Source organism: Exophiala viscosa (assembly GCF_022695815.1).
Source record: "Exophiala viscosa unplaced genomic scaffold EDD37scaffold_5, whole genome shotgun sequence".
NCBI lineage: Eukaryota > Fungi > Ascomycota > Eurotiomycetes > Chaetothyriales > Herpotrichiellaceae > Exophiala > Exophiala viscosa.
The window spans coordinates 1,397,527-1,421,176 of record NW_026944357.1 but is presented as its reverse complement, the minus strand read 5'-3'; the positions used below and the strand labels follow the sequence as shown (position 1 = coordinate 1,421,176).

The 23,650-nt window shown below is 50.7% G+C and overlaps 7 protein-coding genes across 7 annotated transcripts; 1 reads left to right on the top strand and 6 right to left on the bottom strand.

Annotated features, from left to right (window-relative positions):
• Positions 1–108: 108 nt before the first annotated feature.
• Positions 109–1,587, bottom strand: EDD37DRAFT_609508 (uncharacterized protein; the record flags this gene model as incomplete). Its single annotated transcript, XM_062815136.1, has 2 exons — positions 109–1,524; positions 1,549–1,587. 2 exons carry the CDS (start codon positions 1,585–1,587, stop codon positions 109–111), a joined length of 1,455 nt encoding a protein of 484 aa, XP_062670404.1.
• An 18-nt stretch (positions 1,588–1,605) lies between these two features.
• EDD37DRAFT_631246 (mannosyltransferase putative-domain-containing protein) lies at positions 1,606–4,335 on the bottom strand. Its single transcript, XM_062816644.1, has 2 exons — positions 2,446–4,335; positions 1,606–2,395 (listed from the first exon to the last, which is right to left on the bottom strand). The coding sequence occupies exons 1-2, from the start codon at positions 4,007–4,009 to the stop codon at positions 1,809–1,811; spliced, it is 2,151 nt and encodes a 716-aa protein (XP_062670403.1). The 5' UTR covers positions 4,010–4,335; the 3' UTR covers positions 1,606–1,808.
• A 91-nt stretch (positions 4,336–4,426) lies between these two features.
• EDD37DRAFT_416077 (major facilitator superfamily domain-containing protein) lies at positions 4,427–6,563 on the bottom strand. Its single transcript, XM_062812513.1, has 3 exons — positions 6,030–6,563; positions 5,889–5,976; positions 4,427–5,838 (listed from the first exon to the last, which is right to left on the bottom strand). The coding sequence occupies exons 1-3, from the start codon at positions 6,466–6,468 to the stop codon at positions 4,896–4,898; spliced, it is 1,470 nt and encodes a 489-aa protein (XP_062670402.1). The 5' UTR covers positions 6,469–6,563; the 3' UTR covers positions 4,427–4,895.
• A 348-nt stretch (positions 6,564–6,911) lies between these two features.
• Positions 6,912–8,810, bottom strand: EDD37DRAFT_631226 (autophagy-like protein 18). Its single transcript, XM_062816643.1, has 5 exons — positions 8,587–8,810; positions 8,378–8,535; positions 8,169–8,328; positions 7,233–8,115; positions 6,912–7,184 (listed from the first exon to the last, which is right to left on the bottom strand). The coding sequence occupies exons 1-5, from the start codon at positions 8,636–8,638 to the stop codon at positions 7,136–7,138; spliced, it is 1,302 nt and encodes a 433-aa protein (XP_062670401.1). The 5' UTR covers positions 8,639–8,810; the 3' UTR covers positions 6,912–7,135.
• On the top strand, positions 8,588–11,573 carry EDD37DRAFT_416014 (DNA mismatch repair protein MLH1). Its single transcript, XM_062812512.1, has 3 exons — positions 8,588–9,157; positions 9,211–9,390; positions 9,437–11,573. Exons 1-3 carry the CDS (start codon positions 9,059–9,061, stop codon positions 11,387–11,389), a joined length of 2,232 nt encoding a protein of 743 aa, XP_062670400.1. The 5' UTR covers positions 8,588–9,058; the 3' UTR covers positions 11,390–11,573.
• On the bottom strand, positions 11,573–14,161 carry EDD37DRAFT_415853 (glycosyl hydrolase catalytic core-domain-containing protein). Its single transcript, XM_062812511.1, has 2 exons — positions 13,913–14,161; positions 11,573–13,747 (listed from the first exon to the last, which is right to left on the bottom strand). The coding sequence occupies exons 1-2, from the start codon at positions 13,968–13,970 to the stop codon at positions 11,757–11,759; spliced, it is 2,049 nt and encodes a 682-aa protein (XP_062670399.1). The 5' UTR covers positions 13,971–14,161; the 3' UTR covers positions 11,573–11,756.
• A 191-nt stretch (positions 14,162–14,352) lies between these two features.
• On the bottom strand, positions 14,353–22,399 carry EDD37DRAFT_631222 (cell morphogenesis N-terminal-domain-containing protein; the record flags this gene model as incomplete). The annotated part of the gene is made up of 2 exons (XM_062816642.1): positions 14,353–22,268; positions 22,378–22,399. 2 exons carry the CDS (start codon positions 22,397–22,399, stop codon positions 14,353–14,355), a joined length of 7,938 nt encoding a protein of 2,645 aa, XP_062670398.1.
• Between the last annotated feature and the right edge of the window lie 1,251 nt (positions 22,400–23,650).

The following is a 23,650-nucleotide window of genomic DNA, read 5'->3' as shown; positions in this document are numbered from 1 at the left end:
CCTGTCATGCTGGTTGTGCTGAAGTTGTCATCAGACCTTGCTGACTGAATTCCATGGCATGTCCTATCCTGACCTGACCTGACCTGACAGTTTCGCTGACAACCGGACTCATACCGTTGAAGTCAACTGGTCGCCGTTGCCCTCATCCTCTCTTTTCTGTACCCTCTTCTTGATTGCCCGTTGAGTGCCAACAAGCTCCTCCAACTCCCTTTCCTCGTCAATCAACCGCATAAGCACATCCTCCCACACTTCTCGATCAACCACCTTTCCCAAACTCACCACCACGCCTCTCAATCTACCCATCACTTCTTCCACCTCGCTTCCATCCCTTCTTCTCGAAAGCGGCTCATCACAACAATTACACCAACACCCAACCGCACCCCTCAGAATCTCCGGCCACCATTTTTCCTTGATCCTCGGCTCCCCAACCCTGATCACACAGTCCAAAACATCCAACGCAGCGAGCACCATTCCGGGTGCAGCCAGGATGAAAGGATCCATCAATCCCGCACGCAACATGGGTAATAACTCCTGAAAATGCCGTACACTTGTCATTCCCATGAGCTCGAATACCGCAGGGATTTGTGCGAGTAAGAACGTGGTCAAGGGCACTGATATCGTCGAGGAGAATGATCCGGAGGACGATAAATGCTCGATGCCAGAGATTATGCCGTGCCGGTACAGCCATGTCAATCTATCTGTTCCAGCCTTCCGTTGTTTGGCGTCAATGTTGGTGTCGGTATTGGTAGTGATGTCAAGTAGCGCAAAATAAGCTGGAACCACTGCTCCCAAGATCCCAAGACTATCCTCCTCCGGCGTCAAAGTTGGAAGGAGGTTGAAATTCGTTTTCAATGCATCGAAGAAGACATCGCCCAATCCCGTCCGGCGTATGATGTCGCTTTGCAGACTCCTCACGATCTCGCATAGCGTTGTGAGCAGGTTAGCTCCAGAAGCCTTGTAAGTGGCGTCGGTGTCGTCGATCATATTCAGAATAGCAGGGACGAGGAGGTGGAAGTGTGCTTCGATGACTGATTTCCGACTGTCGGAGAGGAGTCTCGCGTAGGCACTTAGTATGTATGTGAGTAAGGGTACGGTGAAGTTGGTTTTCCATCTCTCTGGTTCGTCGACTTCGAAGCGAGGACTCAGAAATGATGGGGTGTTGGAGACGAGGTTCTTGCGGCCTGTCGATGTCAAGTTCCGGTGTGTCTTTGTGAAGAGTGGTTTTATGATTTGGCTGAGGACATCCTGTAGTGTGGTCGGGAGAGTGTCAAGGCTGATATTTGAGATTAAATCATGGGCTTGGGAGCGGAGAGTGGTAATTGGTTGTGGTTCATCCGGTGGCGGGGATGAGAGGATGAATAGCATATTGTCTTTCTGCTCGTCCATCTTGGGCGCATTGTACAACTGGTTATCCAAATTATGTTCGTGATGAGGATCCTGGTGTACTGTATAGGAATTCAAGGTTGGTGAAATGTAGATGGTTGCTTGTTGCAAATGTACTCTATTGAATCGCCAAGAAGATGTCTAAATCTACATAAGCCAGCCTACCAGCCAATCACTACTTAGTCTTAAGTCACTAGGCATCATTTTGGCTGTGATCTGAGAGAAATCCAAGGCCATAGAATGTCTATAAACTTCCGATTTCTAGTATGGATATAAAGTCTTTTTCCATACTTGTGCCATACTTATGATCCAACAGAAAAAAACATGGTCGTGAACTACACCTCCCAGATGCAAATGTCCTTTACCCAAACGCTCCCTGTCCCAAACATACCTGGTAGTTTTCCTTTCATGTACAATTTTGTAGATCAACCCGACATGCCAACATCCCTTGCCTGTTTAATCATGGAGTCCAACAAATCTCTCTCATCCTTCGAGAAATCCTGCTTCAGATCGGCGTCCGTAGTAAGACAACACATGTTGCTCTCCTCAAGTTGCCAGGCCCCAGGCTCGCGAATGTCACGCGGCTCAATCAGATAATGCTCGAACTTGCCAAACTTCCGCCTCTTTTTGTCGGCAAACTTGTTATCCTGAAGCCAGCCGTTAAACCACAACGGCTTGCCATCCAGATCGAGATGCAACAATTGCGGAGCGCAGATCGTGTAGCTTTCGGGTTCCTTTGGCTCTTCAGGCTCATCCGGCTCTTCAATGGTGACTTCCATTTCGAATTCGACTTCTTCCTCGACAGGCTTTCCCTCGTCATCCATAAGAGGTTGTCCCTGGTCGTCCACCTTCGGTCGCATCTCTTTAACCATCTTCTTCTCTTTCTTCGGTTCTTTCTTCTCTGGTTTCTCCTTATCTGCAATTCTACCCATGATACCTGCATCACCTGGATGGAAGGAATAATCTTGGTCACCAACAAGTTCCCAGCCGATCCAGAAGGTTTCTTTGTCACCTAGATAGAGTTAGCAATCGAACAACATTTGAAATAGAGGGCAGACTGACCATAAACCATATCATACACACCAACCCTGCCTTCATCTTTGTTGCCATCTCTGTCAGGACCGTTCATTCTCGTGACGAGCAGTAGAGCGATGAAATGTCGCCACTTGTCAACCACGACCACACCAGATTCTTGCATATGCCCGGAATCGCCGGTCCAGAAACGACTCTGCTTGACTTGTCTCGAAATCGGCTTAGGTAGAATTTGCTGGAGCCATCGTTTCTTCGACTCGGGCATGATAAGTCTGTCGCGGAAGAAGAGAGCACCAGTCTTTTGGTAGGATGGGTCCTCGAACAAGACCTCCGGGTTTTTCATGAACAGACTGTCAGCGTCGATGAAGATGACTTCCCGAAAGCTTGAATGCAGGATCGCGAAAGGTTTAGCAGCCCAACCAGCCAATTTCCAGCCTTCATCATTGACCATTTGCGCAATATCTCGGGTAATGACACCGTCAAGAGACTCCAAATCGGCACGATAATCTTCACTCAAATCCGAGTCACCTAGATACATGACCTCAATAGGCAGATTGCAGCCGAGCTTTCGGAAGATTGGGATGGTGGTCAGAAGATATGGTGCTTGGTCGTCGCCCGCTGTGAGCACCATACCGCGGCCTCCCTTCTTGAAATGTGAATGTAGAGTCATGTGGTCGGGCATATATGGTGCTGTCCAAGGGAAGAGCAGATGACCGAATTTGACCAAGAAAGAACGGTACGCTTCGTAGGAATGCACGGTCTGTGCAAAACTGGAGTCGGCGTAGTCCTCAGAATCCGAGGGCTCGTGTTTATGATGACGCAGGTATTGAATTACGTCGTCGCGAACATAGCTGCCGCCTTCTTCATCGAACGCAATGTGCAGATCCTCCCAGGCCTTGAAGAACTTCTTGTATTCGCGGACGCGTAGACCCATCTCCCGCAGTTTCTCCTTGCCTGTGCCTTCGACGGGACGTAGCAAGTCTCGCCCTTCCATCTCTCCGGGCAGAAGACTGATCACCCGAGTGAGGGCTTTTTCGAATTTTGGCCTTTCCGAGAAAGAGTCGCCTTCTGTGTCTGGCTCCTGGTCGGCAAGTCCCTTTTGAGATTTCGTCCTTGATGTAGCAGGAATCTCGTCGTCATCCTCCACAGGCACCGGTTCCTCGTCGTCTGCGTGGGACACCGGCGGCGACTTTGGTTTGGCGACCGGCGCGACAGGGGCCTGGGCGCGCTCTGGGACGACTTCCTCGACAGGTGGAGGAGCTTCGAATCGTGGTTGTTCAGCCGGGGCAAGGGGCTCAGCCGGGTTTGCCGGAATAACATTTTCTTGCCTTGGAACAGCACCTGGATTGGGTCGAAGCACCACCTCAGGATCTGTTGCGAGTTCGCGTAATTTGTCGGCCGGCGTCCTGGTGGTTGTCTGACTTGACGAAGTCGAGCCGGTTGATGTGAGAAAGTATACCAAAGGTATGCATAGGAGGACTAGGATGATCAGAACTCCTTGGCGATTCTTGATGGTCCTCCGCGACGGTCCACTATGCGGTAGGCCTGGAAAAGAGCGGCCTTCCTTCATGGGACCCTGCCTAGGAGTAAACATAATTCAGGAATACCCTTGCGGGCTGAAGTTGAGGATTCTCAACGCAACGAGGTCGCTTTTTGATGATGGAGTTGGTGTTGGGGACTTCAATCTAATCCGACATTGAAGAAAGGTGTCCGGATTCGATACGCGTTCCGGACGCGAAGGGGGCTTAATTGATGCTCTTAACACGGTATACCCCGACAACGAAAGTCGATGGTCGGTCTATAGGATGGGCAAAAAGAAAGACAAGAAGCTCGTGTGATATTATGATTGAAATCAAAATGCTTGAATAATCCCAACCTGATGATATAAAGGGGTGGAAGTCAATGCTTGATGTCTGTTTGGACAGGGTGGAGGATTCAAGATGGAATTCCAGGGTTCGCTGTCTTTTTTTCTTAACGCCACAAGAGGCTTAGTCTCATAGGCCTTAACCCCAAGAAATTCTCCATTACGATTAGCTCAAGTCGGCTGTCGTTCCTTCTTTCAGCGCCCACTTTCACCCCTAGAGACGTTCTGACTTTTCCATTTTTCTGGTTCACAACGCCTGCTGCAACGTTGGAGCATCCCCCAGACTGCGGCTGCTAGGCGGATAGGCTGTATGTGCCCGCTCAACCGAATGTCTTGCAGCGGGTGCTTACAACCGCCCTTTTAACGTTGCCTCCTTTGCTAATTATAGCCAATGCACTGCCTGCCATCACATTCTTGTTTGATGCCAAGTCATTTCAATCAGCCCCTAGATGTCAGTCGACGTCTAGTCAAATCATGCATAAAGCCACCATCTTGAAAGCTGCTCCTTTTTGCTGATTGTTGAAAGGGCCAGCTGGCCTTCAAGTCAAACGAGTTTGACTCGCCATAAAATTGCTTTTTGGGTGTTGGGAAGCGGCTTTGTAGTCGTGAAGATATTTTATGCCATTCTCTGCTTTGGAAGCCTTGGAATCACCATCCACACCCCCAGGGCCAACACCAGCATTGCTAGTATGATCGGTTGTAATACCTTGACTCCCACGGCGTTGGCGATGGCTCCCACAGCAAATGGAAAGATGGTTGCACCGCTTGCTCCAAATGCAGCTGCAAACCCAACCGCGGGCACATGCAGCCTTTTGGGCAGCAACTTGGTGATAACAACGACACCCGCCGGAAACATGGGCCCCAAGAAGAAGCCCACGAACCCAATCATGACCGCACTGACGTAGAAATTGTCGACGAGCCAGGAAACGAGTTCTGCGGCCACGCTGCAAACGAGATATGTCGCCACGGCCCATCTCTCGCTCTTGAACAGTCGCTCCGTCACAAAGCCCAGCAGAAATCGTCCCACCGTGACACCCAGCCAGAATCCTGTCGAGGTCATTCCAGAGCCGAAGGCTGGCCCATGTCTGACTCGTAGCATAAAAGTCACAATCCACCCACCGATGCTCACTTCCGCGCCGACATAAATAAGTAAGAATAACGAGGTGAGTATAGTGGTTTTGTTCTTGATTGCTTCGACAGTCTCGCTCTTGCCCTTTTCGCGTTTGCCGAACGGGCTGAGCTTGTTGAGTAAAGTCCGTTGCTGTGGTTCACCAAGACCAGTCTCAGCATCGTCCACAGCCTCATCCCCAGAAGCCGGAGAACGTTGTGCGCGATAGGCAGGGCCATCGGCTTTCCAAAATGCCCCCACCAGGACCACCACTTCGATTGCTGCTGCGCCAACCATGAGATAATAGAACTCATACCAGTGCCAGGGTGAATGCTTTTTCGTCACGACCGTCGTGGCAACCAGAGGAGACAATGCACCGCCTAGACCGTAAAACCCATGCAGGAAACCAAGAATTTCGTTAGCATTCGCCATGTCGCCAATCCATGCATTCCTGGGCAGAGAGTTAGCACAAACTGGCCCAGAAATCGAGGTGACGCTTACCATGCACTATCACCCAGGCCGTTGCCGAATCCAACGACAATATAAACAACCACTAAAACTGGGTAAGGAGGATGGACGCAAATAGCAGCTGTGGAATGAGGTCAATTGAGTGCCAGAATCGAGGATCAGGGCCGAACATACTATATCCCACTAAATGCGACACGCTCATGATCCAAGCAACTCCGCGTTGCCCATAGACGACATGTATATGGTTGTTGAGCAGAGCGGAAAATGTGTAGCCCACTATAGGACTGAGAAATACTAAAGAAATGATGGTGTAATTGACGTTATACCACTCTTCCAGATAAGGTATAAGTGCTCCGTATGCGGCATCGTTGAGCCCCAGAACGAAAAAGGAGAAGAGTGTGGCAAACGTGCGGAACGTGTTGACCCGAGATGAATTCCATTTCTGTAGTTGAGGAGGCTGCTCTGTTGCTGACGGTGATCGAGATGGCTTTGATGTACTCTCAGGCATGAGAGCCGACTGCTCGGCCTCCAGCCTGACGTGAGACCTCGACGGCAATTCCATGACAGCTGTCGAGCAGCCACCAGACGAAGTGTTGTTGAGTTGCATGGCCATGAACTGCAGCGCTGCAAAGACAGACACTCACTCAACCGCTAGTAGCGACAGCCTGACTGACTTTGAGTCAAGGTAGAAACAGTAGGAAAGAATATGGCAGAATATGCACAAATCAATATGAGGTCCAAGAACAGCATGTTTCGTGTCCTAAGGAGCAATTGATCCACAGTCCACCTTGGCCATGATCACCTCACTCACCAGTGCCAACGTGCACTCCGGGTCGTTCATGCGAGAAAAAGAGCGAATTGACAAGTGAATACAGAACGGCATCTCGCACCATCCCGAAGATGACGCGGAACAGTTGTGCTACTGTAATGGAAAGCGGCCCGTCATTCCCTGCATAATGGCCGAATCGAGCAACTACTGGATCGGTTGACTGTCGCCCGAGATGGAGATGCATCCTGGAGACCCTCTATTGTCACTCCAGAGTAGTAGGGACTACCTCCAATTGGGTTCAGGGTACGTCAGGTCTAGGTAGCGTTGCACAGGTTGTATCAACATATTTCTGTTCGGTCATGCGAGTAGAGCTCTGAGTTGCGAATATTATCATTCAACTATGGTGCAGCACGAGGCCGCTATGCTTGACTGACGCTGATTCAAGCATCCCCTAACGCCAGCGCTAAATCATTACTGTAGTGGACTGGAACCTGGAAAGTGCACAAGGTCATCAATAGTCCACGCCAGAACCACCCATCTTGTCATTGATACCAAGTACCCTGTCTTGCGTTAGCATACAGAAGCTTACAGACTTCAGCACTACTTACGAATATTGCCTGACCAGAGTACCCTCACCACCCTTGGCCAGGTTGATACTGAAGACGTAGAAGTTGCCCTCATTCGTAACCACCATCACTTGAGGCGAGTTGGGACTCATGGCAACAACACTGCGTAGTTGACTCGGTGCCGTCCCTGAATTCGATCGGGGCAGTCGGATCCAGGCAAAGTCTCGTGCGGGTTCCCACATTTCCGCCACGCCTTTGGGAAGATATCCGCCTACTGTCGAGGCGATATTGATGCCCACGTGTTGCGATGTTCTTCGTAACAAACCCATGAATGTGCCATTCGGCTTCCGGGTCGCCATGGCTGTAGGAGACTCGGGTTCGTCTTCATCATCGCCAGGTTGGTCGTACATTGCATCACTTCCCTGACTCAATCGTCGGGTAAACGCAGAAGTTGATTTGGTAGGTGAAGCAGGTTCATCACTATCTTCCGGCCGGTTGGTAGGAGGGCCAAGCTTGAAAATATGGACCGTCTCGGTCGCGGACGACACGCAAAGCAGCGTTGAGGTGATATTGAAGGCCATACTGTATATTCGTGCCGGCATAGACCCCCTTCGAAACTGGTAAAGCTTGTGTGCATCCGGTACCGAAAAGACCCGAATAATGGTTCCCTTGTCGGATGCTGTGGCCAGAATGGTCCCTTCGTTGTTGAACGTTACACAAGACAGCGGAGATCGATGTGCCTCGACCACATTGACCGCCTCTAACTTGACAGCATCGAACAACAAAACCTCACCGGAAGTCGGTGGAATATGCGTGCTGTGGGGAGGCGCATGCGAGGGAGGTGAGAAGGAATTAGCAGACGATTTTTGTGGTAGCGGATAGGCTAGGTAGCAGTTGTCTGACGACGGTGAAAGGGCACAAATTGCTATCCTCGCTGTTAACATCCTGGAAACCAGACTAACGTCCAACCTGACTTGCCTGTAGGATTCGGAGATGTCTCGATGGTGTAAAGTAGTTTCATAGTCTGTATATCGTAGAGATATATCTGATCCTCCAACACGATAACCAGCCTCTTTCTGTTGAGCCGTACAGACAAGACCGTTGTAGGGAAGGTAAGTTCGCATATAATCGAGTCTCTCTGCGTCATGTTAGCCCGCCGTTGAATCTGTGCCCGGCATTCTTAGTACTTTTGTGTTCTTTATCTGTAGTCTTCGTGGAGAGAGGATGAGAGCCACCAGGGAAGTTGAGAAAAGCATCTCGAGTATGGCTATGTTGCCAGCATCTCGGGATTCGAAGCATTTTGCGAATGGATCGGTGGTGAAGATTCGGAAACCTTTGGAGGTTCCTACACCGAGTCAACCTAGGGATCATACTAATGGAAGGTTGATAGACTTACCTACAGCCAGGTGACTGTAGTCCTGGTTGAACGTCACATAATTCATTGCCATGGTGAAATGGTCGGACAGCTTCCTGTCGAGTGCTACCGATACTCCTCCATGGATCGAGACAGGAAGCCGAATGCGCGAGCTGTGGACTGGGGTATTTGGAAGGAGGACCTTTTGCTGTGCAATGGGGTTGAAGTGATCGAGCGTCAAGCGGGCACCATGACAAAAGTATCGCAGCGCAGGGCAACTTTCACAAATGGGCCTTTTGAGGTTACCGAAACGCTGCATGTGACGACGCCCAGGGTATGATTCGTGGCAGCTGAATAGCGCCTGATACATGACTCTTTTTGCGGGGTTGCCACTGCCCGAACCGCCTATATGGACTTTATTTCCAGGCAACCGCACGCCCATAACAGTCCTTGCAATTGGGAACGATAATGTCGGCAATTGCTCTGCGGCACTGCGACAACCATCGGAAACAAGATGACAGAATCGATGGAAATTGACTCGGCTCCTCCTCGTGGTGTCAAGAGAACTGCTGCGGAAGCAGGTTTGCCTCCTGAAGCTCCTCGTCGAATAAAGGCATGTTTATCCCCTCTCACTGATAGGAGACAGGATTGCTAACCAATATCAAGGCATTGGATCAGGATGTCGTCAACAAGATTGCGGCTGGCGAGATCATCGTCGCTCCCATGCACGCACTGAAGGAGTTGCTTGAGAATTCGGTCGACGCCGGTTCAACAGCTATCGATGTAGTTGTCAAAGATGGTGGCCTCAAACTGTTGCAGATTTCCGACAATGGCCATGGAATCGAGGTAAGTGTCAACCATGTCTTCTGCCGCGGGCCGCTGATCTAGGTAGAGGGAAGATTTGCCCATCCTATGCGAGAGGTTCACCACATCGAAGCTCAAGAATTTCGAGGATCTCATGTCAATTGGCACCTATGGATTCCGAGGCGAAGCTCTTGCAAGCATCAGCCATATTGCCCATCTTAAAGTCACTACTCGTACCGCCAACTCAAGTTGTGCCTGGCAAGCACACTACGCTGACGGCAGATTGACTCCTGCTAAACCTGGCCAAAGTCCCGATCCGAAGCCATGCGCCGGTCGGCCTGGTACGCAAATCACCGTTGAGGATCTGTTCTACAACATACCGAACAGGAGGAAAGCGTTTCGATCTCCATCCGAAGAGTACACCAAAGTGTTAGACGTGATCACACGCTATGCTGTCCACCGAGAAGGAGTGGCTTTTTCAGTGAAAAAACATGGTGACACTGCTTCGGGGTTTTCTGTGGCGGCGGCTGCGACGAAGGTGGACCGAATAAGGCAAGCTTATGGAGGCGTGGGTAAGGAACTTATGGAGTTCGGAGTGGAAGATACTCGATGGGGTATCAAGGCCTCAGGGTATGCCACCAATGCAAACTACAGCGGCAAGCGAACAACGATACTCTTGTTCATCAACAATCGATCGGTCGAATCCTCAACAGTCAAAAAAGCCATCGAACAAACCTATCATCTTTTCCTTCCCAAAGGCGGTCATCCATTCGTATATGTCTGTCTCGATATCGATCCTAGTAGGGTTGATGTCAATGTCCATCCGACGAAGCGCGAGGTTCACTTTCTGAATGAGGATGAGATCATCGAGCTCGTCTGCAACAATATCCGCGAGAGTTTGGCAAAATTGGACACGAGCAGAACGTTTCAGACGCAGACATTGCTTCCTGGAGTAACTCCAATGACTCCGTTGCATCTCCGGACGGCAGCCGCGGACCAGACGCCCATGGATGAAAGCGCCACAAGGAGAACATTGACAACCAAAAAACCATACGAGAACAACCTGGTTCGAACAGATTCCAGAATGCGAAAGATCACTTCAATGCTTCCTCCTGCACTTTCGACGGCCACCACTCAGGACGAGTCGACCGCAGCTGAAGGAGCCCAATATAGCACTACAGATCGCGAACAAGTGCAGATACGATTGACTTCGATCAAGAACTTACGTGCGGAGGTCCGCGAAGCCATGCATAATGGCTTGACTGAAGTCTTCGCTTCACTGACTTACGTTGGAATTGTGGACAGTAACAGGCGATTAGCTGCTATGCAGTCCGGCGTGAAACTATATCTTGTTGACTATGGCATGACGGCGAATGAGTTCTTCTATCAAGTTGGTCTTACCGATTTCGGCAACTTTGGTCGTATTCAGCTACAACCACCACCCAGCCTCCGCGAACTTCTGGAGATCGCCGCGCAACATCAAATCGAGACGGATTCCGCATGTGCCGATCTTGACAAACAACAGGTCGTACAGAAGGTCTATGACCAATTGATGAGCCGCAGACAGATGATGTCCGAGTACTTCTCCGTCGAGATCTCGGAAGACGGGTTTGTTGAGTCGATCCCGTTACTGCTCAAGGGCTATATGCCATGCATGGCGAAATTACCGACTTTTCTCCTGCGCCTCGGTCCATTCGTCGACTGGACGCAAGAGGAGCCATGTTTTCGGACGTTGTTGCGAGAACTGGCCTCATTCTATGTTCCTGAACAGCTACCGCTGGTGGCCTCAAAGGGTAAGACTCGATCTATTTCTGTCGATACCAGCATGGAAGACACAGAGACGGCGGTTCAGGATAGCCATGACCCGACTGATGAACTTGAGGCTGCTACTGAAAGAAGACGCAAAGAGTTGGAATCTGCCCTGGAACATGTTCTCTTCCCTGCATTCAGATCTCGAATCGTGGCTACCAAGGGCATGCTAAAGGGAGTGATCGAAGTGGCGAACCTGAAGGGCTTGTATCGCGTTTTTGAGCGGTGTTGACCTTGGGCCGTTTTTACAAGTTTATGACAAGCCAAAGTGTAAGATACCTCAGTATGCCGACGATAGTGGTCAGCGTGATGTTACAAAGTACTCTGCTGTTAGAATCATTGTAATGAGAGTTCGTGAAAGGCCAAGGCATACTGGATAACAGATAGATGACGAGGACAACATCTACCTCGAAGAAGTCATGCAACGTTCCCAACAAGTGAATCTATCAGGCCCCTGAAATCCCACAGCCTTACCTTGCGCAACCCTTCAAAATGTTCATGTTGCGCACCACACTCTCAAAACCTGTAACCAAGCCGGACCCACAAGCAATCCATACTGTTTCCATTTCCCATCATGTCCTCAGCCTCCTCCATGTTGTCTACCCGTTATATGAATAGTACACATTCCCCAAAGTCCCCCTCCCACTCGCATCAGCGTTAAGCAAATACTCATTCACCCCCACGGGGGTGTCCGCATAATTCCCAAACCAAGCATACCTCACAATCCACTCCTGGCCATCCATCCACGCCGTTGCATTCTCCATGAACGCCACCACAGTATCCAGGTCATAATAAGCCTGATCCATTCCAAACTCACTGACGTAAACTGGGTAAGCGCCATCAAACATCTCATAAGCAGTCGTGGTATAATTGATAAAGTACTCGATGTTACACGGACTCGCATACCAATGCAAATTGATGAAATCGATCCTCAGGCCCATCTCTGACGCGTTGCCCATGAATTCATTCAAATAGAACAAACCATCTGGTGCGCCGGAGTTGGTTACTGCAGGAGCGCCGATCAACACCCGCCCTGCGAACGGTTGCATGAAGTTCTGATAGCCCGCCAACGTGGCGTTGAGGGGCATACATGCTGATTTACTGTTGTAGCAGGCGTCGGGCTCGTTGAAGCCGAAAATCGCGTCGGTTCCGTAGTTTGCGATGCTGAAGTTGACGTTGGCGGCCCAAATGCTGGTTAGGCTGTCGGCATCGTTGTAGAGGAGTGGGATGAAACCGAACTCGTTGGGGTAGGATCCTACGTTGTCGGTGTTGTTTGGGAGGGAGAAGTAGTCGTAGGACCAGGATATGTAGGGGCTGGGAGGCGGGTAGTACTCCAGTGTTGTGACGTTGCTGTAGGCTAGCCCGCGCTTGGCTGGGTATGTGGAGGTGGTAGGGCTGGATGTCGTGGAGGTTGAGGTGCGAGTTGTCGTGGTCGTACGGATGCTGGTCGTGGTGAGTCTCGAAGTCGTTGTGGTGGTGGTGGTGGTTGTGGTTGTGGTTGTCTTCGTCGTCGTCGTCGTTGTTGGCGACACTGTGGACGAGACTGGTTGCGTGTTCGACGTGGGCTGGGTTGTCAATTTAGATGTAGTTGAAGACGAAGCTGCCGTAGTGGTCTGAGACCTTGATGGGGGATTGGAAGTTGGACTGCTGGAAGATGCTGGACTCGAGGAGGCTGCGGTGGTGGATGTCGCTCCTGTAGAACTCGACGTGACGCTGGACTCGATGGTCGTTGATGTGGGCGAGGTCGCAAGGCCGCTCGATGCAGATGTCGACGTCAAAGCGCTGGTCTGGGATGACTGAATTGTGCTCGTTTTGACTGTCATCGACGGAGACAATGAACCCTGCGAAGTTGTCGTTGAAACGCTGGAGCTCATCACAATAGAAGGTCCGGCAGTGCTTGCTTGCGAACTCTGACTGTGCTGTCCCAGGCTCGTCGATGTTAAAGCTGGTACGCTTGTCGTCGAACCCAGGCTTGTCGTAGATGTCTGTTCGATCACGAAGCTGGAGCCAGTGATATCCACGAACTCTGTAGCCATCGTGACCTGCACCGCACCCGTAGGAAGCGAACTATTTCCAAACACAACAGCAACCTGACCATCCTGGAGCGTGAAGAAAGTCGTATTTCCAAATGTCAACGTTGCCCCCTCAAAACTCCAGTTGTAGCCATCGGGTTGGACGCCAGCATTCTGCTTAAGATGCGACGTGCCCGTATGCGCTTCTGTTCCAACATAATCCGCTCCGCTCAACATCTGCCCATCCGGCGTGATCTGGAAAACCGCCGCATCGTTCTGGTTCGCGCTCAGATATGCCAATCCGCTCACAAATGTCAGGAATTCGCTCGAGCGTTTTCGCGCTTTGCTGCTGCCGACACCACCCACCGTGACAATGAACGGAGCCGACAATGCAGTGCTCGTTGTCGCGGAGGGATTCCCTGTTGTGCTCGTAGCATATGATGTGATCGACGGACTTGATTGTTGCGATCCGCTCAGAGAGCTGGAAATCGAAGGCGAGGATGTAGAACCCGAAAAGGTAATCCAATTGCTGGGACTGCCGTATAAAACCGTGGTCGTCAGGTAGCAAGACTGCGAATCTATCGCATTGTTAGCCCATGTATTCCCCATTGTAGTGCTCTCCTGACCAATTTGACCTGCCGCATATGCTGTAAGGCTTGATATGGCCAGCGCCAGATAATCGATCCTCAGACGCCCTATCACCCTCATTTTGAGCTGTTCATCTCCAGACTCGCTTGACTCACCTGTCTTTCTAACGAGACGCAAAGGTCGCGCAGACGTGTCGTGTGTATGACTACGCATCTTTTGTTAGGAATGTAGACGTCTGGAATGCAGAACATGGTCAGTGCAGGTGAGACATCTCCCCAGCAGAAACATATGGGTCATCACATAGAATTTCTTCGGAAAACAGCAGATCGAATTCCGGAAATGTGGTATTGTGTGACCTTCCTAGAAACTGTGACCGAAGTCTTCCAAGCACCAAAAACATTCACAAGCCTATTATACAAATCCCGATTTTTGTCTTGCCTTCTGAATATTGGCCTCGATATCGTACCAGCATCAGCCCCTGATGAATTTCTTTGAAACGCCTGTTTTGCAACCATGACTTCCCCAGGAAGACTGGATGGGTATCTTGAATATTGTGAACCATTCAACTCCAGGAAAGACAATTCAGGTGTTGATTTCATATACCTGGTGGGGTGGTAGGACTCATGCCACTTAGATTGCTGGCATTGAGATATTCCAGAGGCACCTTCGGCACTCTGGGGCTCAGAATCGTTGCAGGTATCAGGTTTTGTCCTCCTGATTGTCCACGTAGACGAGTGACATCCCTAGCTTTTTCTTTCTCCTTCTGGCTTTCACTCTTACCACCAGTGAGACGGCGCATGCCACGCCTCATACTCTGTAGACTGAACGACCCTCCACCTTCAGTTGCAGAGGTTGGAGTGGCTTGATACTCAGGTCCGGGCCCCGACAAAATCCTGGACGAGCTTGTCGCTGTCATGTTCAAAGATGGGAATGGACTGTTTTCGCCATCCGACAGCACGGCGTCATCATACTGGTCTGCATAATCGTCCTGCGACCTCCCAAGCCCAGAAGGCATGGGATAAAATGCATTTGATGTCGGTTGTGACATTGGGAATTGATTGGCAGGAGAAGTGATGGAGCGAGCGTGCAGTCCCGGCCTAGACTGTGGGCTTGTTACAGTCTGCAAAACTGGCTTTCTTGTCGAAGTTGGTAATGATGGTCCTGGACCCCCAAGTTCGTCAATTGAAGAGAAGGATGTTTGGGCTGCACCATTCTGGCCAGCATACATACTTAGCTGACCACGTTGCGTCATGGCTGGCAGTGGCCCAGTTTCCGTGAAGCCATCCTGCACATCAACTTGTGATGAGGATCTCCCAAGGCTTTGACGCAGTATCGGAGCAGTTTGCTCGTCGTACACAGTTGTGCTTTGCTCCGTCAAAGGAGGTAAGGTCAGATTATCCACACCCAAATGACTTGCAGCAGTCGGGATTAGAAGACCATCTCCATCGACATCGTCGAAAAAGTCGTCAAGACTGTCAAGGGTATTCATGAGATCACTGACGTTAGTATCGGCAGCCACTTCCATTGATCTGATAGTGTCTGCTCTGCTCTGAGGTGGGAAGTACGAATCAGTGTAACCATCGTCTCCTTGGAATTTAACGTCAGGCGTGGAAGTCTCTTGCTCCTTTAGAGACTCGGAGTCTCCGCAGGTATAGAAGACTGCATGGACGTTTTTCCTCGTCATACTCGAATAGATTGCGGGCATCGGAATGGACCATCCGGATGGTAGCGGGATTCCGTAGAGACTTTGAGTGCGCTCATACTCTTTTCGAATCGCCTTTGCGGAGCCTGTCGTCATGCTCATACGCATGTGATGCTTTTCCATTGGCGTCGCTGCCACTTCCATAATGTAGTCCATGACCTCTAGAGCTTGCGTACAATGCTCAGTCTGCAACAATCGCAGAAGTGGTGAAATGAGATCTGGCCCGTGCGATGTGATGGCTACATTCTTCATGTTGACGAGCGGAATCAATTCACATAAAACGTCCATGAGCTTGACCCTAAACCAGGGGGTCTTGTTCGTCAGCAGACCAATCATGAATATCAAGCTTCGAGCATCATGGGTTGGGAAATAGGACGCCTTCAGGGCTTGTATGGCGGCGGACAGCATCTCCCGACTAGTTGACATCTCTTTATCAGCAAAGCGCTGGAGACAGGTCGAAAGAAGTTCGTGGCCCTCATCGTCTGCAACCTGTGCGAGTCGCCCTGCAGCCATGAAGGAAACCGCGTCGACAGTCTCGAGCTCGAATGTTTGGAGAAATCGTGGCAAGTTGGCCAGGACACAATAGAGAAGCCGATCCTCATGCCCCACCAAGTCGCATTCTGGAAGTTCGGCCAGTTTGTGAAGGATAGAAAGTGTCTTATCCAGACTGTCGGCGGACTTGAGGCCTTTGTAAAGTAAGCTTTGCACCCCCTCGAAACGTCCCTCCCATTTTGCTGGCTGCCCTTTCAGCATCGCTTCTGTGACTTCTGGAGCAGACAGATCAAGCTTTTCGATGAACTTTTCTAGCATTCCCAAGGTTTCGTAGAATTCCCTTTCATGGATTGTGTTGAGGCACGCGCAAGTGGTCCAGAAAAGCTGCGGATATCGCAAGAGATTCTTCGATTCCAGGGCTCCAATCACGACTTTAAGGGTGGTTAATATTTCCATAGAGAAAGTCTGGTAGTCTGTTTGCTCGTCGGCAATGGTATTGGAAAGGCGGGCCAGCATGTCCGCAAGCATCCTGGCATCCAGGCTGACGGAAATGCACCGATATACTTGGAATGACCGACACGCCAAATGCCGTACAGGGCAAATGGATGCCCAGTGCAAAGCTTCTTTCGCCCATGCCTCGCTGAAGTTTTCGAATGCAAGGTCGAAGATACCAACAATTTCGGCGGTCAAAGTAGACATTGCTGGTGGTACTCTGCTGCCACCATCATCCTCGTCTTTCCTCGTATTCTTTTCGTATGACCAACTCACACGAACATCATTGGTACGCACCGCCTCAACTAGTCCTTCGATTTGTGACTTGGCTGAGATGAGAATCTGCGAGTCAATCTTCGTGGTGACTAACTCGTGTATGAGATGTACCAACATTTCTCGGGCCTGCTCCTGAACCGAGCTTGTGTAATGGTCCCATAAGATCAGCACGGTATGTATTAGCTTGATGGCTTCGTCCTTTGGCAGAACCACGGGGGACACCACCAAATCCACCAAGAAGATCAAGGACACTTGTCCCAACGACAAACCGACTTGCTTGCTACCCATTGGCAAGAGAGACCCTAAATCTGCAACGTATGGCATGTCTCGGGTGTCAGGCAGCACAACCTCGGCGTGCGATCTGTCATTGACCATGTTCTTGGGCGTCAATTGCAATAAAAAGAACTCGAGCACTCTTGATCCTGCAAGTGTGGATGACAAGTAGACCACGATTTGCTTAGCATATTCGACAAAGTTTTGGTCTCTTCGATCTAGGGAGAGATAGATAACGAAGTCGAGAATCAATTGAACGTTGCCAGCATGAGGCCCCGTCGCAAGAGCTTGCCACAATGCTTGGACTTCATTGTGCATGGCATTGCTGGAGCATATTGTTATTTCGAACATGTTGGCCAGAAGCATGTACGAGATCGCCGTTGGCCCGCCAGTTCCAGGGTCGACCTGAAGTTCGAGTGTCTGTACCCACGGTAGAATTGCAACCACCATGTTGCGCTGATGGTCATTCCGTGCAGACTTGTAATGAAGAGAGAATTCGGAGAAGATCAAGAAAGCTATGTCCGAGTTTGCTTTGGAAAGTCGTTTTGAGTATTCGAATTGGGCCAACTTGTAGACCGCTCGAGTCTTGTCAGATATGCTGATATCAAAATCTTGAAGATTTGAGCTCTTCTGCTGTCTATCATCCAATGTGCGAATAAGATGAGCCGACTTCATCCTGATCTCGCGGTTTTCGTTTCCCAAGGTCAGCACGATGATACTCAGGATTTTCCAGAACGGTAAGGGGTAATCGGTTTGTTGAATCAACAGGTCAGACACGACGCCGAAGTAGCTCTCCAGGGCCATTGAAGAGGACTCGGTCCGATAGCACTGTTCGATCGCATGCTCGGCAAGCACAAGATGCTCCGGATTGTTCACCAATAACAATCTCAGCGCCCTTCGACCAATGGTGTGCATTTTGTGATTGTTCGTTGAAAAGATGCCATCGACCCATGATAGCATCCGTTGCACATTGAAAGAGAGGAGAGCATGACTATCGGTCACGATGCTGATGGGTCCCGCGCACAAAGTCGCCATTGCGCTCAACGCGGCCACCTTCAGATTGTTTCTTTCCTTTTCAGCAGCGGCGTTGGCGTTGAGACGGTCTTGATAGTCTCTCCCATGATTGTGATTTGGGTCGAAGAGGTTCTGTTCAGCGGAATAGCCACACCAGTCTTCCATCAAGGCGAACGCTGATTTCCGTGCTTCAAAAGGCATCCAGCGAGTTGGGGTTTTAGATCTGTTGACGCCCTCGAAGATTTCCTCAATCAAGCCACAGTAGTGATATCTCAGCTTCTGAAAACGCCAGTCATTCTGCACATCCGTGTCACTCAGGAAGATGCGTAGATCTCGGTTATAGTTGACCAAGTTCTGCAATATCCATTCGTCCGTGTAGATATCCTCGTACCTCAGGAAGGCTGCCGTGAGTTTGTAAACATGTGTGACTTCTGTGCGCAACCTTTCCGTTTGTTGAGATCGTTGTGGGCTGCTGGGGGTTCTTTGATGGTTGATCCTTGCTTTTGCCTCGTCGTTGCATTTGATGACAGCATACTGAAGGGACTCAAGAAGAGTACGACAAAGCTTGCGATTTATTGACCCTAGCGCCGACACCACAGCATCTCGAATGGCCTCCGGTGAGGCCCCTAGCATCGGGATAATTGCAGAGAACAATGCTCGAGCGGAGCTCAGCTTGTCTTGAGTTGCGGTAGCGCCCTTTGATGTCTTTCGAGCATGCGCAGCATCAGCCAGCTGACTTTGAGATTGTGCACCTGGAGAACTGAGGGTGACACACGCCATGATTAGATAGAGCTTCCACTGTTCGAAGAGAACCTCTGCCGAGGTTGCAGAACTGCGACCCTGCATGCGATATTCGTACGCGGCAGGATTTCCTGCTCCAGTGTCCGAGAAACTCTCTATATCACGTTGCATCAACACGAGTCTGTCGGTCACAGTGCCCCGACAGAGAGCGATGGCGTTCGGGCAAGCGTCAAAAACCGCCCGAATGAGGTTGGGAAATGCTTTTAACCACAGTGTTGAATCATAAGAAACCTCAGAGCTACAGATCTCGATCAATGTGCTCGAATCTGGGCTGGCACTTTTATCTTTCTGCAAACGACTTCTTTCGGCAACGTTCAGACCCTCTTCTTGCAAATCGAGAATTTTGGACGATTGTAATTCTAGAAGTCTGATGATCCTTGATGGCACGTCCTGGCCAAGAACTTTGTCAAACTGAAGGACCAGCCGGAGAACCTTGATCGCAAACGCTCGTACTCGGCGGGATTGAGAGCAAAGGAAAAAGAGACCGTAGGCTTCAATTTCATCCACATGGGGAATGACGTTCGTGAGCTCCATTTGCAGCGCACGCGAGGAATTGGCGCCTCTTGCTTCAGCAGTTTTGGCCACCGTCTTTTGCTTCAATTGTTCCGTCCATATCTGGAGGAGATCCAGATACAATGTGAGAGTGGACTCGATATGTGCTGGTCCGAGACGACCTTCATCTGACATTGTCGAGTATTGCGTATCATAATGGAAGATAAACCGTGGAAAAGCAATGGCAACGGCCTGAGCATGGCCTTGTCGGGCAATGGCTTTGAGAGACTGGGTGGCTGAAGCTGCAATGTTTGCTTGAACGTGAGCAGACCCTGTACACAAAAGATTGATCAAGGGGCTCAAGGGAATATGATCCGTGAAGCAACGCGGGAGAGCCTGTATGGCCACATGAAGCAGTTCGTAATACATATGCCTCTGATCTGGCCCAGGTCCCTCCTGTTCGCGCTTGATGGTGAAAGCATCCACCAACGGCGTCTTTGGCGTCAGGGTCGTTGTAGGTGTAGAGAATTTTTCGTTCAGTGCCGCCTGACCACCAAAAGTGTTGTCACACAAAATGGTGATCTTTCCCAGGATCTGGCAAAACTGTAGATAGTATTGTCTCGCATTATCATCAAGCTTACTGGTGTCCACTGGTAAAGAGGAAAGGGTTTCTTCTTCGAATGTCGTCCGCGTTGGCGAGTCCAGGCCTACGTTGTTTCTCATGCTCAACGGAGATCCCGGAAGACCCTCACCTGTTGGCGGTTGGATGTTGAAAGATGGAAACGGAGGAGGCCGATCATCATCTCTCTCGAGGTCAGCTATGACGGCAAGGAAGGCTCGTATCCCAACGACCATTCTTTCAGGTTCCATGTCCTCAATCTTGAGCGACCGACTCGATTGGAATTTGTCATAGTGTACCAGAGGGAAGATGATTGACTTGAAACAGATATCTTGTGCAGCAAAGCCAATGATTCTCATGAGATGCACAAGTGGTGTCGAAACAGACTGCTCTGAGCTGACATGTGTTTTCTTTCCTTGCGGAAGAGCAAGTTTCAATACCTCCTCTATGCGCCGGACTCTGGTTGCCGCGGGTTCAGGTACGCGCATAAAGTATGTCCAGGTCAATTGACATATGGCCTGCAGAGCAAGACCGCGTGAAGCCTTGTCCTTCAATTTCATTGGCATACCCGACAACAGTGATCCCCACTGCGTGGAGAAAGTTTCTAGTGGAGAAATACAGAGCAGCAGTATCGAGACAGGAAAGCCTGTATACCAGTGACGTACTTTGACCATCATGTTTGATAGACGGGCGTTTATTGCATCGATGAGATCTCTCCATTTCGAGTTGGTCTGGAAGCATTCGGGGCTGCTTGCGACAGCAGTCAACAAACGCTCGAAAAGCTGACAGTACGCCTGCTTCACTCGAGGGCCGTGAGCATCAGAGAACAGTCCGGCCAGAGTTCTCAAGAAGTCAACGACTGGTTGCACGGCCTCCCGCCTCGCGGCTATATGGAGATGGCGCATGCTCAGCAACAATAACTCGAGCCGGGATTCTATGTCTCTTGCGGCTGCAGTCCCAGGTGTCTTTGCAAATTCTTGCTGCCATGTGTCAAGCTGTTGTGTGAAGCGAAGAGTGACATTGAGGAAGTCGAGGCGACTCATGTGACCAAGTACCTGACCATAGATTCTCCAATTGGCGAGGCGAATGCTTGAGGATAAGATCTGGTTGGGTTCAACTTCCCTAATCTGCGTGAATACTATATCTTCGAGTTTATTGGCAAGATCTTGTGTGATTGCCGCCAGGTTACTCTGCTCGAAAATTGCGATCAAGACGCGACACAGTATGTAGACGGAAATCGTGGCTCTTCGGTCGGCTAGAATATACTCCTGCGTAAGCGTGTCCTCTGACGAGAGTGGACTGTCCGTGCCGACTGTTGACAAGCCAGGCTCTCCTGGGACCTGCAACGGTTCTGTGTGCCGTCTAGGTAGCGAAATTGGGAGAGTGTTCGTCGTCAGTCCTTGTTGAAGTCTCTGTTGATAGACCTGCTTTTTCAAATTGGCGGCGGCGTCACCTTTGCCTTTGCGCCATAACATCAAACTGTCCACCAGGGGTTTCGGTCCCTGCCGGGAGATATGGCCCAGTGACGATATTAATTGATCAAAGCCTGGATCGACGCCAGGTCCACAAGCCAACTCAACCGGTGTGTTCACAGTCTCAAGCAATGACAGACAATGATTGATTCTCTGATCGGCTCGTAGCACAAAAGCATGAAAGAGGTGATGGAGCGCATATTCCCCGGGTGTACGTGGTTCGTTCTGGTGGACACTAGAGGATTGATATGCATGGCCTCGCCGAGTTCGCGAATGCTCTTTGCGCCGCCTGGGCTGTGGCTGTCCCGACTCGTGCACCGGGACTGGACCGTCCAACAAAGAGTCGATCGACTGGCCCTGCGAGTGGCCTTGTAAGGGCGAACCCGGGCTCGTGAAATTGGAAGACCCCTCCGCTGCAGCATACTGCCCTCGCCGGGTCTGGTGTTGTGATCTTGCATGGCCTGGGCCACTGAGGGACGACTCTGGAGTAAGGGGAGTTGCGCCGGAGGGAGTGTTGAAGCTGGGATTCCTGGAATGCTGGAGGCCATGTATGACGGACGTTTGCCGGTGATGGCCATAGTTGTTCGATGTCCGTCTTTGCAGACCAGTAGTATCTACCGAAGGACCCCTCGAACTCCCACCGCTGTCTGTTCCTTGTGGCTGTGGCTGCGCAGAGCCTGCGCGTGACGATGGCACGTAGGTGGCGCCATAGTTTTGTGTGCTTGATTGCTGAGGCCTCCCTCTGGTCACCGACGCATCCCTTGTATGGACGGAAGCGACGACTGGAGGACGGCCGTTAGGTAAAGGCAAGGAAATCTGTTCGGGACCGGGACCGTCGAGAGGAAAGGTTTGAGGATCGCTCGAAGCTGATTGCGCATCTGAGAACATTGGATTGCCCAGATTAGCATGTGGTCAAGTGCTCATCCCAAGAAGGGTTTGGGAACTGCGGTGATTGTGTGGTGGCAGCGGAAGGTTTCCGAGACTCACGATTACCAGTATGCTGCAGCATTGTGTGCCGAAGGCCGAATGAACAGGGGCTGCACGGACTGCGGCATTGCTCGTTGTGCAATCGTCAAGGTCGAGAGAAGGGTATCGAGCAAGAAACCGGTGTTGCAAGACGGCGTAGATTTTAGTCGCCGTCGCAATAAAGGGCAGACATGAGACACAAGGTCAAAGGAGTATCGAGATGGAGATGGTACGCAATTGGCCTGGTCACCAATCAAATGCCGGCATGCGAGAGTGCGGTGAAGACAGAGAGATCTACAGTACTAGGAATGCAGGACGAAAACACCAAATACTGTAGGTGCAACACAGAAACATTGTGTTCTACAGCAGCGTGGTGTAAGATGCCCTCAGGACGATACTTTGAGCCATTGTGTTTCTATCAAAGCCTACCATCTGGCTGGCCGTGTGCTACAACCCACGATTCGCTGTTGCACTGGTCCTTTTATCAAATCAGATACGGGCGCCGGATCGGACTGGGGAAGAAAGGGAGGTGTGCGGGTGATGGAATTGGCGCTCATCCAGCGGTCATTCTTCACACACCATGGGGTATGTGAGATGTGGTACCGTCAATTGTCAGTGGTGTGCTCTTCCAATCCAAGTGCAGATAAGGGTACATCGGAGGATTCTTCGCATAGATCTTGTAAGTGGGTGGATATATTTAGCGATTCATCAAAAGGATCGATCACAAGAAACAGGACTATGTAAACGCCATCGTGCAAAGATTCAGGCTGCCGCCGGTGCCAGGGCTAACGAATTGAGCGATACGCTGGACGACCCCCGTGACAGATCAAAGTCATCTTCTGCGAGGTGTGTAGTATCTCAGCATCAAGGCATCATCGACGCTGACTACATTGAGGTATGTTTGCCTCTCCCAAAAAGGTGTGTGTGGGGAGATTCCGAGGCCCTGTGAGCATCGATGGCGATGGAAAACAGAAGAAAAGTGCCAACCCCATCCCCAATTTATTCACAGTACTGTGTACACAGTAGTCCGGATACTCCTAGGTGGCCAGGGTGGCCTTCTCCGTTGGTTACAGCCTCCCATTACCTGAAGTGCCGCGCGCTGCCCCGATCCTCTGGGTAACAACAGCAAAGACTTCCCCCACCTCTTGCTCCTCACCTCGCTCTATTCCGTACGTGCGCGAGGAAGAAAGAATCTTTTTGAGTTGGCCGCCGCCGGACGCCCGCTACTACTGGAACAACCAGGCGCGACCGAACCCGCACCTTTTCTTTTCGTGCGCTTCCACCATCACTATCA